The 17,032-nt window shown below is 39.3% G+C and overlaps 1 protein-coding gene across 1 annotated transcript; it reads right to left on the minus strand.

Moving 5' to 3' along the window:
• Window positions 1-15,413: 15,413 nt before the first annotated feature.
• LOC137544846 (SCAN domain-containing protein 3-like) lies at window positions 15,414-16,739 on the minus strand. Its single transcript, XM_068265938.1, has one exon. The coding sequence runs from the start codon at window positions 16,737-16,739 to the stop codon at window positions 15,414-15,416; it is 1,326 nt and encodes a 441-aa protein (XP_068122039.1).
• Between the last annotated feature and the right edge of the window lie 293 nt (window positions 16,740-17,032).

A 17,032-nucleotide genomic window follows, 5' to 3' on the forward strand; every position in this document is an offset into this window, starting at 1 on the left:
GCTGTAGGACGTGCACAGCCCAGCCAATGCCTGTGCAGTAAAGCCCAACTCCGGTGACCCAGAAAAGCATCCCGGGGACCGGGGGCTTTAAGATAGGATGGGGGGCAGAGAGGAGAACGGGGTGGTGGGAATCAGGACAGTTGAGAGTATATGCCTGTTCCCCCCTTTTTCCAGCTTTATTCAGCTCTGGGGTCCTTTAAGCAAGTGATTTAAGTAGGTGATGAGATATTTTAAGTCCAAACCTAAACATTGTTTGGAGCATTTTATTTAAGTACTTCATAATTGTTTTGTAATGTACATAGTTTTTAATATAATGTGTATTTTTAAAGTGTAGTGCTAATTATATTTTTTAATTTTTTAAAGACATATGAAATATTACAGATAAATGTTCTATTATTTGTACAACCACTTGCTGTTTTGTCTGTCATGTTCTGTAAACAGAATAATGTGCCACCCTACAGCTGTAGTACTAATAAATACATTCTATTTGGTAGACGATAAGTCCCAGTACTCACTGTGGACATATTCTATCTTTACTAAACAGTAGTCAGAGTAAAATGTTTTATAGATAAAACATTTGCCAAACCAGATGTGGAGTGTAAAATTGAAAAAAAATTGTAATATTTAATGTCTTTTGGATTGAAAACAATAAAACATAAAAATAGTATTAGCTCAATGTGTAAATAAATAAAGAAACAAATAAAATGAAAGCTAAAAAAAATAAAATAAAACACATTATTAATTCATTATAAAAGATTTTCAATCAAAACAGAAATCTTGAAAGTGTGTTCTGTAATAAGCCAGTCCTACGTTATTCACACTAGATATTTAAAGGATACCCAAACTGACATTTGACACGATGAGATAGACATGTGTATATACAGTGCCTAGCACACAAATAACTATGCTGTGTTCCTTTTTTTCTTCCTCTGCCTGAAAGAGTTAAATATCAGGTATGTAAGTGTCTGACTCAGTCCTGACTCAGACAGGAAGTGACTACAGTGTGACCCTCACTGATAAGAAATTACAACTATAAAACACTTTCCTAGCAAAAAATGGCTTCTGAGAGCAGGAAAGAGATACAAAGAGGAAAATATTATCAGTGAAGGTCACACTGTAGTCACTTCCTGACTGGACCAAGTCAACCACTTACATACCTGATATTTAACTCTTTCAGGCAGAGAAATAAAAAAAGGAACACAGCATAGTTATTTGTGTGCTAGGCACTGTACATACACATATCTATCTCATCATGTCACATGTCAGTTCAGGTATCCTTTAAAGCAAATCTGAAGTGAAAATAAACTGATGAGTTAAACATTTTTTTTTTATAGTCCTGATCCTAAATATGACTTTCTTGGAATCCTCCAGTCTTATTTTGAAGCTGAAAGATAAAATACTGATTTGAACATGTTACTGTCATAGGTGAATGACCTAAGTTTTGTAATGCTTTTCAGTTTCCATCCAGAAAAATCTTAAATGATTATTTCCTAGTATTTCAAGAGGTGGTCATACACGATTTAACCAAACATTAGATTTTTTTTGTTTTCCAAATAAAAAAATATATTAATTTATAGAAAACAAAAAGGTGATTTTTTTAGATCAGTAAAATTGATTGACATTATGGAAATGTTTTTATTTATCAGTCATGGAGGAAAATTCTAATTAATTTTATTAAAAAAAAAAAGAAATAAATAAGGAACACAGCCAAGTTCTGTGTAGAATTTTTTTCTGTATACAGAGGTGCCAAAAACTGTTTAAAAGGGGGGGGGAGGGGGGGGTACGGGTGGACTTACCTCTCCATAGATGACACAACAATAATGTATCTTCAAAACGTATTCAACATTTATTTCTTACTCCAATAGCATCTGTAATGCGTTTTGCGGGTCTGCCGCCTGCTTCCTAAGGCAAAGTACATCAAGGAGCAGCTGAATGAGTGTCAGGACAGATATAACGCCTCTGTGTAGAATTGAGACTGCATATGTTTATCTCATCATGTTACATGTCACTTTAGGTACCTCTCTGTGTGAAATCCAGCTAACTCAGATATAACAGTATCTACAGAAGAACTTCCTATTACCTAACAAGTCATATTAGGGCATATTAACAAAAGTATGGTAAAGTTGTCATGCTCAGGGAGCACGCAGAAATGTTGCTGTTACTTACAGTGACAAGGTAGAGCATTGCATAGTTATTATTATTATTATTATTATTAGTTAGTATTTATATAGCGCCGACATCTTACGCAGCGCTGTACAGTATATATATATTGTCTTGTCACTAACTGTCCCTCAAAGGAGCTCACAATCTAATCCCTACTATTATCATATGTCTATGGATGTATATTATGTAGTGTAAGTACTGTAGTCTAGGGCCAATTTAGGAGTGAGCCAATTAACTTATCTGTATGTTTTTGGGATGTGGGAGGAAACCGGAGTACCCGGAGGAAACCCACGCAGACACGGGGAGAACATACAAACTCCTTGCAGATGGTGCCCTGGCTGGGATTTGAACCAGGGACCCAGCGCTGCAAGGCAAGAGCGCTAACCACTACGCCACCGTGCTGCCCAGTTATACTGTATACTTGTGTAGTGAGCGATACTTTGTCACTGTAAGCAATATTAAAGTTGCTGTGTGCACCCTGTACATGGCAGCTTTACCATGCTTTTTTTGTATATGCACCATTGTGATACCAGTTTGCAATAGGAGACAGTGTTAGAAGAAATTCTGAATATGCCACCATTGTATGAAAAAAGTAGGATATTTCCAGAAACTGGAAAACTTCCTTTAGGGAACAAGACTCCGGAATAAAAGAAGATTACTATGGTCCATTTTCAGCATAGCATACAGTATTGTATTGTTTTTTGTTTTTTTATTGTTCCATTTAACTATATATTATATGCATAAATGTATGTTACCAGCACTGCAATTGTCTGCTGACATATTTACCTATATATTTTTTAATGTAACCTAGATTGATTTTGCATTGTTAAAGCTGCATTAATGCAATCTGAAATTGCACGATTCCGTATATTAAACATTTTACTGAATAATTGTAGTCTGTGCACTTCTTACTTTTTCCAAAGTTTTTATTGAATTTCCTGGTTGTAAAGTACACATACAAGTAAAAGACTTTTGTTGTATCTCGAGATTCCAGATCTTCTGGAAATGTAAAAGGACAACTGTATCAAGAGGAATGTGGAGGTTGCCAAATGTATTGCCTTTTAAACAATACCAGTTGCCTGGCAGTCCTGCTGATCTATTTGACTGCACTAGCATCTGAATAACACCAGAAACAAGCATGCAGCAAATCTTGTCAGATCTGACAATAATGTCAGAAACACCTGATCTGCCGCATGCTTGTTCAGGGTCAATAGCTAAAAGTATTAGAGGCAGAGGATCAGCAGAACAGCCAGGCAACTGGTATTGCTTAAAAGGAAATAAATATGACAGCCTCCATATTCTTCTCATTACAGTTGTTCTTTAAGAGTATATTTTAGGATGCTTTGGAGTTGCTCATGAATCATGAAAACATGTATACGGTCATTTACCCCTACCTCTATGACGGTAACCTGTGGTTTTCTTCAGTTTTTAGCAATAGTCATTTTGGGTGCTAAGAAAAGTAGTGAGGCTAATCTGTTATCAAATTTAATTAATTCATTTGTTTAGCTGTGTAATAGAACATTCCCTAGCTCTTTACAAATTGTCTATTTAGGACATGGAGTGCAAAAGACCATGAACTCTGCAACAACATCTTATTAGGTATGGACATGTCCATCAAATGCTTCAGTGTAGCATGTCTCTGGTTGTTGTACACAGGGGCATAGCAATAGGTGGTGCAGAGGTTGTGACCGCATCAGGGCCCTTGGGTCAGAGGGGCCCGAGGGGTCCTCCCTCAACCACAGTATTAGCTCTCTATTGGTCCTGTGCTTATAATAGTCATAGCTAAACAGCCTAGGCTGTGACATCACTGGGAGGGCAGGACTACATACCAATATATAGAAACATATAGATATTAAAAAGTGTTTCTGATGTTGAAACCAGGATAATTAACAGAAAAGTGGGGATCCTGACTAATTTACTATATTCTACTATATGTCACTACAGTGCCTCAATACATTCAAAAAAGAAATATTTTATACTATGCTCTCCATTTGCCTTTAGAAATGGTAGCTTTCCATATCTGTGGCTGTACCAGAGATATTTTCATAGATGCAGAAAGTAGAAGACCAGTGTGCTTCTCTCCCTCACGTGTACAGTAAAGTTGGCTCAGTTTTTATCATTGTCATAAAACCTAAATATTTGCTCAAATTTTCTAGTTGCAATAAAACATAAATATTTTTACAATGTGATCCTTTCTTAGATGTACCTAATAATACATTCCATTTCAAAGGACAAATGACTAAAAGGACAAAAAAGAACATTGTAGAGTCTGTGTCCTATTAAAAAGGGCAGAAGAGGGCAGACTAGGTTACTTCTATTTGGCAGTAAAGGACTAATAAATAACTGCATTTGCAATGAAATTCCAGCTTTTACAGAATGAGCCTTCTTTGGAAAAGTAGTTACCATGCATGTGAATATGCATATGAAGAATGCTGAGGCTACTTGTAACTCCCTAGCTGATGACAGGTACTACTACTAATCATGCTCTACTACAGTGTTCCTCAGATGTGTAGTCAAAGTACCCTCTCAAAGGTCTTCCTTGGCAATTTTAGATACGCTTGGGAGAAGGGATAGCCAAAATGTAGTCCTACGGTACCATACATGACAAATATCAGGTACTGAAGTCCCAATGACAGAGTAGCTGGTTCTGCACTTCACACAGTGTTCTTTCAGCATTATAAATGTGTCTGCAATATGACCCCAATTTTGCACTGCCTTTCGATTACTGACAGAGATTTTGACCACTTATAGTGACTGGGACTACTTTTGACTGCACACAGTTATTTCAGGTCCACTTAAAGGTCCGTACACACGCCGGACTTTAGGCAACGACGGGTCCGTCGTTGCCTCCCGCTGGGTGGGCGTGCCAGCGACAGTCCGGCGTGTGTACGCTCTGTCGTCAGACTGATACGGCTGTTTCTGAGCGATCCGCCCGGCGGATCGCTCAGAAACAGCCGTATCAGTCTGACGACAGAGCGTACACACGCCGGACTGTCGCTGGCACGCCCACCCAGCGGGAGGCAACGACGGACCCGTCGTTGCCTAAAGTCCGGCGTGTGTACGGACCTTAAGTCACATAGTTACATAGTTATTTTGGTTGAAAAAAGACATACGTCCATCGAGTTCAACCAGAACTAATGTGATATTGAGGTTACTTGGGGGGGGTCCTCATTTGGAACTTGGTGGTCCTGGCAGAGCTGATAACTACATAGACCTGAGGGGGCCATTTTGTGGATGAGTCAATTATTGACATTGTTGTCACTCATTCACACAGGGTTGTTTGTACGGTAGTGGCCGTTACAAAATCCTATTGCTCAAGCGAGCGTTATCAAATATGGCACGTCTTTAAAGAAATTGAAGTTGGGCTCTTAGGAAACGTCTTGTAGGCTGTGAAAAATCAATTCCATACATCAATTTTACAAATGAATTCATAATTTATGCTTCTTTTATGGACACTTCGTTTCTCTCACAGTATGTTTATGTGAAAACCTACAAAAATGGAGATTGTACAAGTTTAGCTCATTTAAACCCCACAATGATTTTTTTCTGGACCTTTGGGTCCAAAATATGTATCTACTTATAACTTGCCAGGGTTTATTTTCTTTTTTTCTGCATTACAAGAGTTAAAAAAAAAAAAACCTCAATACTTTGTGTAGGCAAATTAAGCAGTCAAATTGTAGTCGAATGCAGCTCCAGATCACCTGAAAAGTAAACAGAAACAAACCGCTTTTATCCGGCTGTGCAAACAATGTTGATAGCAAGATAGTGCTCTCAAGCTTCAAAGATGATTATTTCTTCTTGTTTGAAGCTGAATCAACTAGGTTTTATGTCCCATCAATATGGATGCTTTTCATATTTCACTGTCTAAATGTAACACATTACAATAAAAATAATGAATATGAGACACTAGAATAGTTCTATATATAATTCTATGGAGTTTATTTTGTTTATGTTTCCTTTGTCACTGCATTTTTATCTATTTATATATCTTAGTCTTCCTGCTGTAATAATCACTGTAAGGAATAATTAGTAGTAGGATGAAATTCTCGTAGAATAATTAAGGTGGGTGGATGACAACTGGCAGTACAGCTGTAGGAAAACAAGAGAATACTTGTAAATGTATTATATGGTAACTAATAATAGCTCTGTGTTACTTACTATTTATATTTTATGGTTAGGATAAATATTAACATATTCACTTTACACTTGGTATATATATTTCAGACTTCTATCCAGCTGTCACGCTATAAAGATTCTTGAAAACTCATCTGTCTAGGGGACTATAAGCCTCCTGATACCAGAGATTACAATTCTGAACTGGACATCTGCCCACAAGTCCCTTACACCATTTGAAGCCCCTAAAAACAGAAGCTATATGCCTAAACTATGCATTGCTTTATTATTCAGCTCTGATTATTTCATCTTACAGTTTGCAAGCATTTGTATATAATGTGGCAGGACTAAAACTAATATAGCTAAATAGCAGTTCCACAAAGGGCAGGCCTGTACATCCTAGGTTCACAACAGATGAATTGCGTACCTCAGAGATTAGACATTTTATAATTCATATACAGTATAAAACTAACCTGAATATGTATTTTTAGTAATAACAAGCATAAAACACTCTCTACGGGCCAGTTCATACTTGCAATGGATCTCAACGTAACCATTTAAAAAAAAATTTGTAGCACCGATTTCCAGTTCATTTAAAGAGGAACTCCAGTGAAAATAATGTAATAAAAAATGTGCTTCATTTTTACAATAATTATGTATAAATGATTTAGTCAGGGTTTTTGTAAAATCTTTCCTCTCCCTGTTTTACATTCTGACATTTATCATATGGGGACATTTTTACTGCTGGCAGGTGATGTTACTGGAAGGAGATGCTGCTTACTTTTTTGGGCAGTTGGAAACAGCTGTAAACAGCTGTTATTTCCCACAATTCAACAAGGCTCCCACAGTGTGATGTCAATACCTCAGTGTGGTAAGGCACTGAGATCATTTGGGGAGGGGTTTCACCACAAGATTAGCCATAATTCCCCCTGATGATCTGTTTGAGAAAAGGAATAGATTTCTCATGGGAAAGGGTGTATCAGCTAATGATTGGGATGAAGTTCGATCCTTGGTCACAGTTTCTCTTTAAATGTATGGCACAAATGTGTACTTTTTAATGGGTTTATTTACTATGGTATTGTGCTCTGTTTGGTCCAATAGGAATGGAATGGGAAGTGTGAATGGTTGTGCTGTACCAAGCAATATTTTAAACTTATAAGGCCTGGATAATGAACTATGTAATTATAAATGTAATTAGCTTATTATGTAATAAGGTATGGTTAATGGATTATGGTGCTGATCACTGTACCCAGGATGTCATTTGTCATAGAGCTTTGGATGCTCCTGCACAGTCCATATCACGTCCTCCACATTGAAAAAACGCTTGGTAGTCATGTTTGTAGCCCTGCTCGATAAACAGGAAGTCTGCAAAGATGGCACTGAGAGGATGAGCAGGAAGTTTTAACAATATGCTTTGGCATACAATTTGGGTGCAAGGTTTTGCATGGCATATGTTTGTACATTGGCTGTCATTGCCTCCAAGGGGATACGCTCTCTGGCAAAAAAAAGTGCCAAGTTCAGACTCCCCAATCAGTTTTCAAGACCGTATCAAATGGAACCATTTTTGATTGCAAGTTAAGGTGGCCAATACTTTTAACATTGCAATGTGTGAATAGATTTTTGTCCACTCCAGAAAAGCGTACCAAACGAGTATGTTTTTATTGCAAGTGTGACTGTGAACCAACTTTAAAAGGCATTTATTCACACTTATGAAGTACCCCTAACAAACGTATATGCATTAAGGGGTATTTGAGCTAATGCTGCTCACAGCAGGGGGTACTTGTGAAATACCATGCGGTATATGATAATTCCAGACACTGGACAAAAGTTGGACACAATAAAAGACTCTGAATAAGGGGTGCGTGCTATGGACTGTGTCAGTGGATATGCTGTTACCATACATGGCAGGAATCTGATTTAGCGTGAACCAAGCATTAATCAGAATCAGTAACAGGATTAGATTCTGATTAAAATTTTATGTCAAGAGCTAAAAAATATGATAGTGTACTGGTTAAGGGCTCTGCCTTTGACATGGGAGACCAGGGTTTGAATCCTGGCTAGGGTCAGTATCTATTCAGTAAGAAGTCCTTGGGCAAGACTTCCTAACACTGCAGGGTGGCCCCTTGAGTGTGCCCTTAGTGGCTGCAGCTCTTGAGTGCTTTGAGTCCAACAGGAGAAAAGTGCTATACAAATGTTAGCATCATTCTTAATTTAAAAAATATGCAGTCAAGATAAGCTGGAACAGTTATGCTCTTCACTGTCCCCAAGCCTAAAGAACCTTAGTAAATTATGCCCCATAAGTTGGATACCTTTTGGAACAGCAAAGTAGTAGTATCCGGCCACACTCCCCTAGTCGTATTTAAGGTGCGATCCTGCCGCCAGAGCACCAGGTGGCAATCAACAATTTGTAAGGCAGAAAGATCAGCACACTCAGTAGTGTGTCGCAAAACTTCAAGCTTTTCAGTTTCCATAAATATACTTTGTGTTCAACAAGGACCAGCAACCCGCAGTAGATAGGCGCCAAAGACACCCATGGTCAATCAAATGCCTGCTGGCCAACTTGTATAAAGAGTCCATGAGGGTATAGAGTCCAAGATCCAAACTTCACATGAAAAATGTGTCTCAAAACATGGCGACAGACACTGGCCTAATGCTGTTTCAGGCATCAGCCCGTCTTCAAGCCGATAAATGTGCACGGAGCTGTCAGCGCGTGGGACAGACAGCTGCAAGGGGCTGGAGAAAGCCACAGGTAAGTTTATCGGATTTCCTATTCTTTGCCTGATGATTCCTTTAAGGTAAATATATCTGAGGAAATAAGAACATGCAAACACACCTGAAAATGTTTGGTACTACGTACTTTCATGAATGCCGAAATTCTGACACAAACTCATTCTCCCGATTGAACTCTATTGCTATTGGCTATTCCACCCCAGCAGGCCTTAGTTAGTTTAAAGGTCATACTGGCCTGCAGAATGAGCCCAATAGTTTGCAAATGTGTGGTCGAGTGCAAATACCAATGTAAGTTCAGGTTCTCGAGCATGTCGCTGGGGACAAATTCAACCTTATTAAGTTGTTTGTGAGGGTCCTTAAAGGGGAACTTCAGCCTAAACAAACATACTGTCATTAAGTTACATTAGTTATGTTAATTAGAATAGATAGGTAATATAATTCTTTACACACCCTGTTTTAAAAGAACAGGCAAATGTTTGCGATTCATGGGGGCTGCCATCTTTGTCATGGGGGCAGCCATCTTTTTGGTTGAAAGGAGGTGACAGGGAGCATGAGACACAGTTCCAATTATCCTGTGTCCTGATAACCCCTCCCAGCTGCACGCGCTAGGCTTCAAATGTCAAATTCAAAATATAAAAAGAAAAAATTGCACCAACACAGCAGAACGAGAACAAAAACATCAGAAATCCCATCATGCTTTGCACAGCATCAGGGGAAAAATGCCCGGGCAGTTTTCTTCTATGCAGCTAAAAATGAGGCTTGAATAAGAGAAACAAAGTTCTGATGCTGTGAAACTGTTAAAGAAACCCCAGGCCTTTTCAGTGCTGCCGAGTCGATTTTTAGTCTGGAGGTTCACTTTAAGGTGCATACACACACAAGGGGTGTGTGTATGCACAACCTAGGGAGGATATAAATGGCATGGCCACCATGACCCCCATTCACAACATTGCAGCCAACATGACTCTACTGCCCATAACACCTGTGGCCACCATGACTCTAACATGCATAACAATTGTGGCCACCATGAATCCCTTGCTCATAAAAATTGTGGTCACCATGACTCTCCCACTCATAATAAGTATGACCACCATGTCTCTCCCATCCATAACATGTGTAGCCACCATGACTCTCCTGCCCAGAGCAACTGTGGCCATAACTGTCATGATGATCACCAAAAATGTGAATCATGCACAAAAGTTCAGCATGGAAACCCTTTTTAGGTATAGTTTTTCTGGAAAGCACACTGGGTATAGGGAATGAGCAAGGCCTCACACACAGAGAGTAAATGGCCAGTGAAAGGAAAACAATAAACACCCCAATGTGAGACGCTTCAAAGAGGTCCCTCTCTTCAGGAAGCTGCATGAGAACTCCATCCACCCACAGACTACCCTAGAGAATGGCACCGGATTGAACATCTGGGCTACAGGATATTCCTATATGTGTTAAAGTTCAAGTCATGGTAAAAAAATGACACAATATTCATAGAACTCTGGTGTGATTCCTGGAGGTCGAATAAACGCGTTCAGCTATCTAGATGAGAGAGACCAGGAGCCCAATGGAGCAGTATTGTTTGTGTGTTGTTGGTATGATAAATATTTATATTTTAGATGTGATGCGCTCTAGGAGAGAGGTGGCCTGCTTCCATTCACGCTCCAGTCCCGCTCCAGTCCCGAGTCAAGCAGCTCTACGCGCCAGGTCCCCCCCGCAGGAAGGGGCCCCAGCTATCCCAGGCCAACCTTGGCTCCTCGGCACTGTATCATCCCGTTTAGGGGGGATTCTGACTTAGAGGCATTTAGTCATAATTCCACAGGTGGTAGCTTTGCTCCATTGGCTTCTCAGCCAAGCACATAAGTGAGTATACATTTTATACTTACAAAGTTGGGTTTTAAAGATCTGCAACTACCTTAAGAGCCTACAGGAAAATAACCACTTCCATTCGGTTTTCCAGGTCTGCTCAGCAGGTTCTGGTCAGTCCCACTCCTTGACTTACTGGAAATGCTAGGGTTTTCAATAGGGAACCCCTAAGGGTATGACTCATTTAAATTAACACTTGGTGGAGGCGTCCTGTATATCTAGCATCAGGTGTGTATATATAAGAAGGAAAAGAGATCTTACCTCCTTAAGCGACAAAGCTTGAGTATTTTATTCATGCACAAAAGACAATACATGTCACAGGTGCTGGCCCGCTTCCTTAGGTCAATACAAATTTGCCTTAATCGTAGTAACTACGGACATGAGCGCCTTTTAGATCATCTAAGAGGCGCTCACATATTCATAGCTGTGTCATTTTTCTCTAAAAAGCCTGAGCTTTCCATCTCCTTGTTCAAGAGGCTAGCAATGCCCCTGGTGGTTCAAGAAAAATATGTGTGAAGCCTGTAAGAGATTATACAGGGGGGCAGGGCAGTTGTGACATAAACTTTGTCACAACTGGGCTTAGGTGGAAAAAGTTAATTGGGTCCATGTTACTGCGCAGGTGGCTTGTGTTTGTGCAGTAGCATGTACCCAATTGGGCTTGGCTTTTTTTGCTGAAGGTTGAGCAGGTCCATGCTACTGTGCATGCATGAACCATAACCAAGCCCCTTTGCAAGGTTTTGCGGAGGGTACAGCACTGGAATGGCCTAGTGGTGGGTGATGGAGGATGCGCTAAGCCTCTGGAGGATCCACCCGCTTGCCTCTCCCAAGAGTACATCTGGATGTGTTTAAATCCAGACTGAAAACCCACCTGTTCAGTTTGGCATTTGCAGAAATATAATTTTTTTTACTTCATCCTACTACCAATTACTGAATCTGAGAGAGACTAAGTGCGTTGAGTCCTTTGGGAAAAAAGTGCTATAAAAATGTTATTGTTTTTGTTAAATACTCAAATTGGGCACTTTTTTACCCTACAGGTTTTGTTTAAATTATATTGGATATATGCAATTAGTGTGTATCTAAATGGTCTGCACTGAGGGCTCTTTCACACCAAGACGTTGCGGTTTAGGGGACGTTAAGTTCGCATAACGTGCCACTAACGCAACGCATGGTGGTGCTAAAGTTGGACGCTACATAGAGACGCGTTATGCGTCTCTTGGTGTGCCGTTTTCGTTCGATACTGGTAGAACGAAAACGGCACATTCGTCAAAAGACTGTGGAGACCACATGATCGGATCACTCCGCATCACGTGGTCCCGCCAACCAATCGTCGCACAAAGCGGCCGCTCCAGGAAGTAAACACGTGACATCACACAGTGCAGTGAATATTAATTAGCCATGTGGCAAGGCACAACAGCGGACTCTCCCCTACTCCTCCAACATTACTGTGCATGTGCAAACAGTCTAATGCGGCTAAAACCACGTATAACGCATAACATGCTGCACTTTCATTGAACGTGCAGTGTTACACTGTAACGCAACGTGGGCACTGTGAACAGCCCATTGATTTTTCATTACTGTGAGTTGGGCTGCGTTACAGGCTGCTCTAACGTGCGCCTGTAACATCACACTGTGAAAGCAGCCTGAAAGTACCAATGTCATCTTGATGTCATCTCTCCATCATCAATAGAAATGCTTTGTGTAACTCTTATTATCGGTACCATATATACCATGTGAAATAAATACCATGTTTATGCTTTGCTTTAAAAAAATAAAAAAAAATAAAAACAAGCTATAAAAAATATACTCATACTATATGTTGCAGTCTTATTTCAAAGCTTAAAATAAATACATGCATTCCTAATCTTTATTTCAATAACTAAACCACTACGAATCAACACTCAATTACAAATTAAAATGGGTGGATGAAAAAATAAAATCTTCTCTACGAATCTCTCGAAGCAATCCGCAAATTATGTGTTCCAAGAATCACACCCTGTGTAACTCGTTATAGATAATGAATGCATAGATAGGGAACAACAGATTCACAAACCGCGGTTAATTTTATTAACAGTGTCAGATTCCATTAAGCACTATTGTGACATGTGACTCTGGAACACAATGTAAAACAGAAATAGAAAATGTTCCATAAAGCTGGATGAAACCTTTTACACTTTCCAGCTGTAGTAAGGCAAACAAGGCAAGCTCGTGTACATATACACTGACAGTATAAAACAGTAATTTTACAGTCAAATGGGCATTTTCACTAAGCAGCATGAAAATTGTCATGCGTGGGCAGTGCATGGCAATTTTACCTTTACTTAGGATAGTTATGTAATGCACATTGCTCAATAATATACTATGGCCTATATGCAATTAACTTTTTCTCCTCCGTTATCACCCAGGAGAAACATTTTCATCTTCCATTTAAAATAACTTTCAAGCACATTGCAGTTGTAAAAGTATCAAAAAGTAAGTGAAACAGTACTATGAAAATTAGTTTGAGTATTTTCTTGCTTGCTGGGGGTCTAACAGGCATTTTATTGACAAGTTAGAAAATATCACCTAGGAGAAAATTGCAATGGATAAGGAAAACCTTAGAAAAAACACAGAGACACCAGGAGCCCGGATGGTGCAGTATGACTAATAATTGCAAGATTTTTGAAATTCAGTGAAGTCAGTACTCACAAGGGTGGGTTGCTGGAAGAGCAACCACCAAACTGCGCTTGAGCAGGATAACCGCCTCCAAACGGGTACAGCTCGCCATCTGTACAGGTCGCCCTAGGCATAAGAAGAACCAGAAGCCTGGAGGCCTGAGGGGAACAACCCTTGATGGAGGGGTGTGGCTGTGAACAACACACGGAGGAGAGGGGGCGAGAGTATAAAATATTAAAACATTTTAAAACAAATTGAGGTGGCTTACCTCATACAAGAATTCACTTACGGTACAATAAGAAAAATAATGTATTGAGCACAAGGCAACGCGTTTCACTTCATCAGGCCATTCACTGTGCCTACAAATTAATAAATACAGAGGACAACACTCAATTGCAACACCCATACAATTTCCATACAATATTTGTTACATATCCACATATATATACATATCTGAACCAATACAATACTATTAAAATTCAACTCACTTAAAATCTTCCTAATGTGATAATGGAACATAAATTGAACTTTGTATCATCACACCAAGGCCATGCGTCCTGGTGTAGGAGTGGATTCAAATAGTGAATATATGTAATGCTGGTTGGCCAAAATAACATTTATAGATAATAAGCCCCAGCAGGTTGCATGACCCCGGGATGACACACAAGAGCTTTAATGCAAATAGATGCAACAAACAAATTCAATATACTGACCCATAGTTTACCTAAGAGAAAACTCAGGAGAATAAGTTAATTGCATATGGGCCCATGTTACCTCGGTGCATAGCTCAGGTAATGCGTCCTACACGAGTACTTTAGTAATAAAGTGGCATTACAGATAGGAATGGTCGGAAATGCCAATTTCCGATTCCGCGGAAAATCCGCATTCTGCCATTGCGAATTACTGCTACTGCTACCGATTCCGCTTTCCGATACCAATTTCTGCATTCCTATGCGGATTTCTGCTGGGAATCGTGGAAATTTTTGCTGACTTTCACATCGATTTTCTCAAAAACTATAAGGTCTTTTTAAAAACTTTTTTTTGGTTTAACAAACCCTGAAAATTTGGTGTTTCTAGGACTTATAGGGGCTTTGCGATTAACCGCTAAAGTCGGCGGATTATTACTGTAATGTAAAATGCAGAAAATCCGCATTATCCGATATGCGGTAATTTTAAGCCAATCAGAAGACGCAGAATGAATAAGCCAATCAGAGAATGCGGAAATTTCTGCCTAAATCCCCATTTTGTGATTGGTTTATTCATTCTGAGTCTTCTGATTGGCTTGAAATTACTGCATATCGGATAATGCAGATTTTCTGCATTTAACATTATTAAGGGTTTATTAAACTGAATCTTGTGAACAAGATGGAAAAAAAGTTTTTAAAAAGACCTTATAGTTTTTGAGAAAATCGATGTTAAAGACGGTGAAAATTTCCGCAATTTCCGGCGGAAATCTGCCTACCGCACCTATATTACCGATTTCCGCATTCCGATGCGGAAATGCAATTTCCGATCGGAATTTTGGAAATTGCATTTCCACGGAATCCTAATGAGCATCCCTAATTACCAATGCAATGCGGGTTGCAGCAAGCTTTAAGTAAAGGAAAAGTTGCTGTGTGCTGCCTCTGCCCGCTATTTAGTAAACATGCCCCAAGGTCACTAAGCTAAGCAAAGATTTGATTACCTAGTCCAGTGGTTCCCAACCTTTTCCAGGTCGTGACACATCTTGGCAAACATTCAGATTTCCGTGACACGTCACATCACGCCAAATATTCAGATATATGTGACACGTTACATATTGATAGAAAAATAAGGTCAATAAACAGAAAATCAATAGAGTGCATCTTTTAGAATACACTTTAAAATGAGGGCTAGAGCTTTTCATAAATATGATTAAAGAATCAGTGGGAAAGCTGGGCCTGATGGGAAGAACACAATTTTTGTAACCGTGGCCTAATTTTTGACAGACACACCCGTAACTCCATTTCTACATCAATGAGCCGTGATCTAGTTTTGGACTTGATGGTGTTCAGAGCTGAAAATGCCTGCTCACACAAATATGAAGTGGAAAATGGCAATAATAAATCAATGGCTTTGTCAGAAATTGAGGGATACTCATCTTGAACAGTAAGCCAGAATTGAGTTAGGGTGCATTCTTTTATCTTTTTCTTTAGAGTGGTGTCTGAAGACAAGTCCAGAAGCTCATCCTTTTGTTGAGGAGTAAGTTCTTGTGCATTATCAACAGAACTGCTGGAAAAAGGAGCAATCACCCACTCAATACCTTCAGTGGATAAAGAAGGAAAATAATGCTGAACTGCTGCTTCCAAAGATGACAAATGGTTCATAATAATGTCAACCAAAACTGAGTGGTCAGAAGTGTCTGCAGCCATTTGAACAACTGAAGGAAAATTGCAGAGATCCCCCTTTGCCACTGATTGTTTCCAGGACTGTAGTTTCCGAGAGAAACCTTTAATCTTATCTGCAGATGTTATTAAATTTTCTTTTGGACCTTGCATGCTAGTGTTTAAATTGTTGAATTTTAAAAATATATCAGACAGGTATGCTAATTTCAAGCACCAGGTCTTGTCATTGATCTTTTCCTGAAAGGCCGGTTTCTCAGTAGAAAAGAACTCCAGCAGTTCATGCTTGAGTTCCAAAAAACGATTTAAAATTCGTCCACGTGAAAGCCATCTTACATCATTGTGCAATAAAACAGTCCTATGGGGAGAGTCTTTTGCTTCACAGAGCCTTTCAAAAATCCTAGTTTTTAATGGGTTAGCTTTAATATAGTTGACCATTTTAATGACTTCATCAAGAACAGTTTTTAACTCTGGGCCAACAGTTTTGGACACAAGAGCCTCACGGTGCAGAAAGCAATGAGTAGTAATAACATTTGGGTTTTCCCTCTTTACAAGGGCCACAAAACCTTTAAAGCGCCCAGTCATTGCCGGAGCTCCGTCAGTGCAGACCGCACAACAGTTAGTCCACTTTAGACCGGTTTCCTCTAAAAAGGAATTTACGGATGTAAAAATATCATTTCCAGTGTTTTTTTCAGCCAGCTTCCTACAAAATAAGAACTGCTCAATGATCTCTGTACCGTCCACAAATCTGCCAAAGCCAAGTAAATTGGCATTGGATGTCACATCAGTGCTTTCGTCAATCTGAAGAGCAAATTTCTTAGCAACCAGCAATTTATTTTTCACATTATCTTCAATATCTCCAGACATGTCACCAATTCGCCTTGAATAGTATTGTTTGATAATGGCACCTTGCGAATTTCAGCAGCTGTATCTTTGCCCAACATGGTCTCTACAATGGTTTCACAAGCTGGTAAAATTAATTCTTCAGCAATTGTATGCGGTTTCATTTTTTTTGCAACAAGCTCAGCAACTAAGTATGATGCTTCCAGTGCTCTGTCAGATACGGTCATTTGGTTCACCATTTTCTGTGCAGATTTATTTTGTTGTGCAAGAAGACGCTGAAAATATTGTAGTGGTTTTTCATATGCATAAGCATGTTT

The sequence above is a fragment of the Hyperolius riggenbachi genome, chromosome 2 (genome assembly GCF_040937935.1).
Source record: "Hyperolius riggenbachi isolate aHypRig1 chromosome 2, aHypRig1.pri, whole genome shotgun sequence".
In the NCBI taxonomy this organism is placed as follows: Eukaryota; Metazoa; Chordata; class Amphibia; order Anura; family Hyperoliidae; genus Hyperolius; species Hyperolius riggenbachi.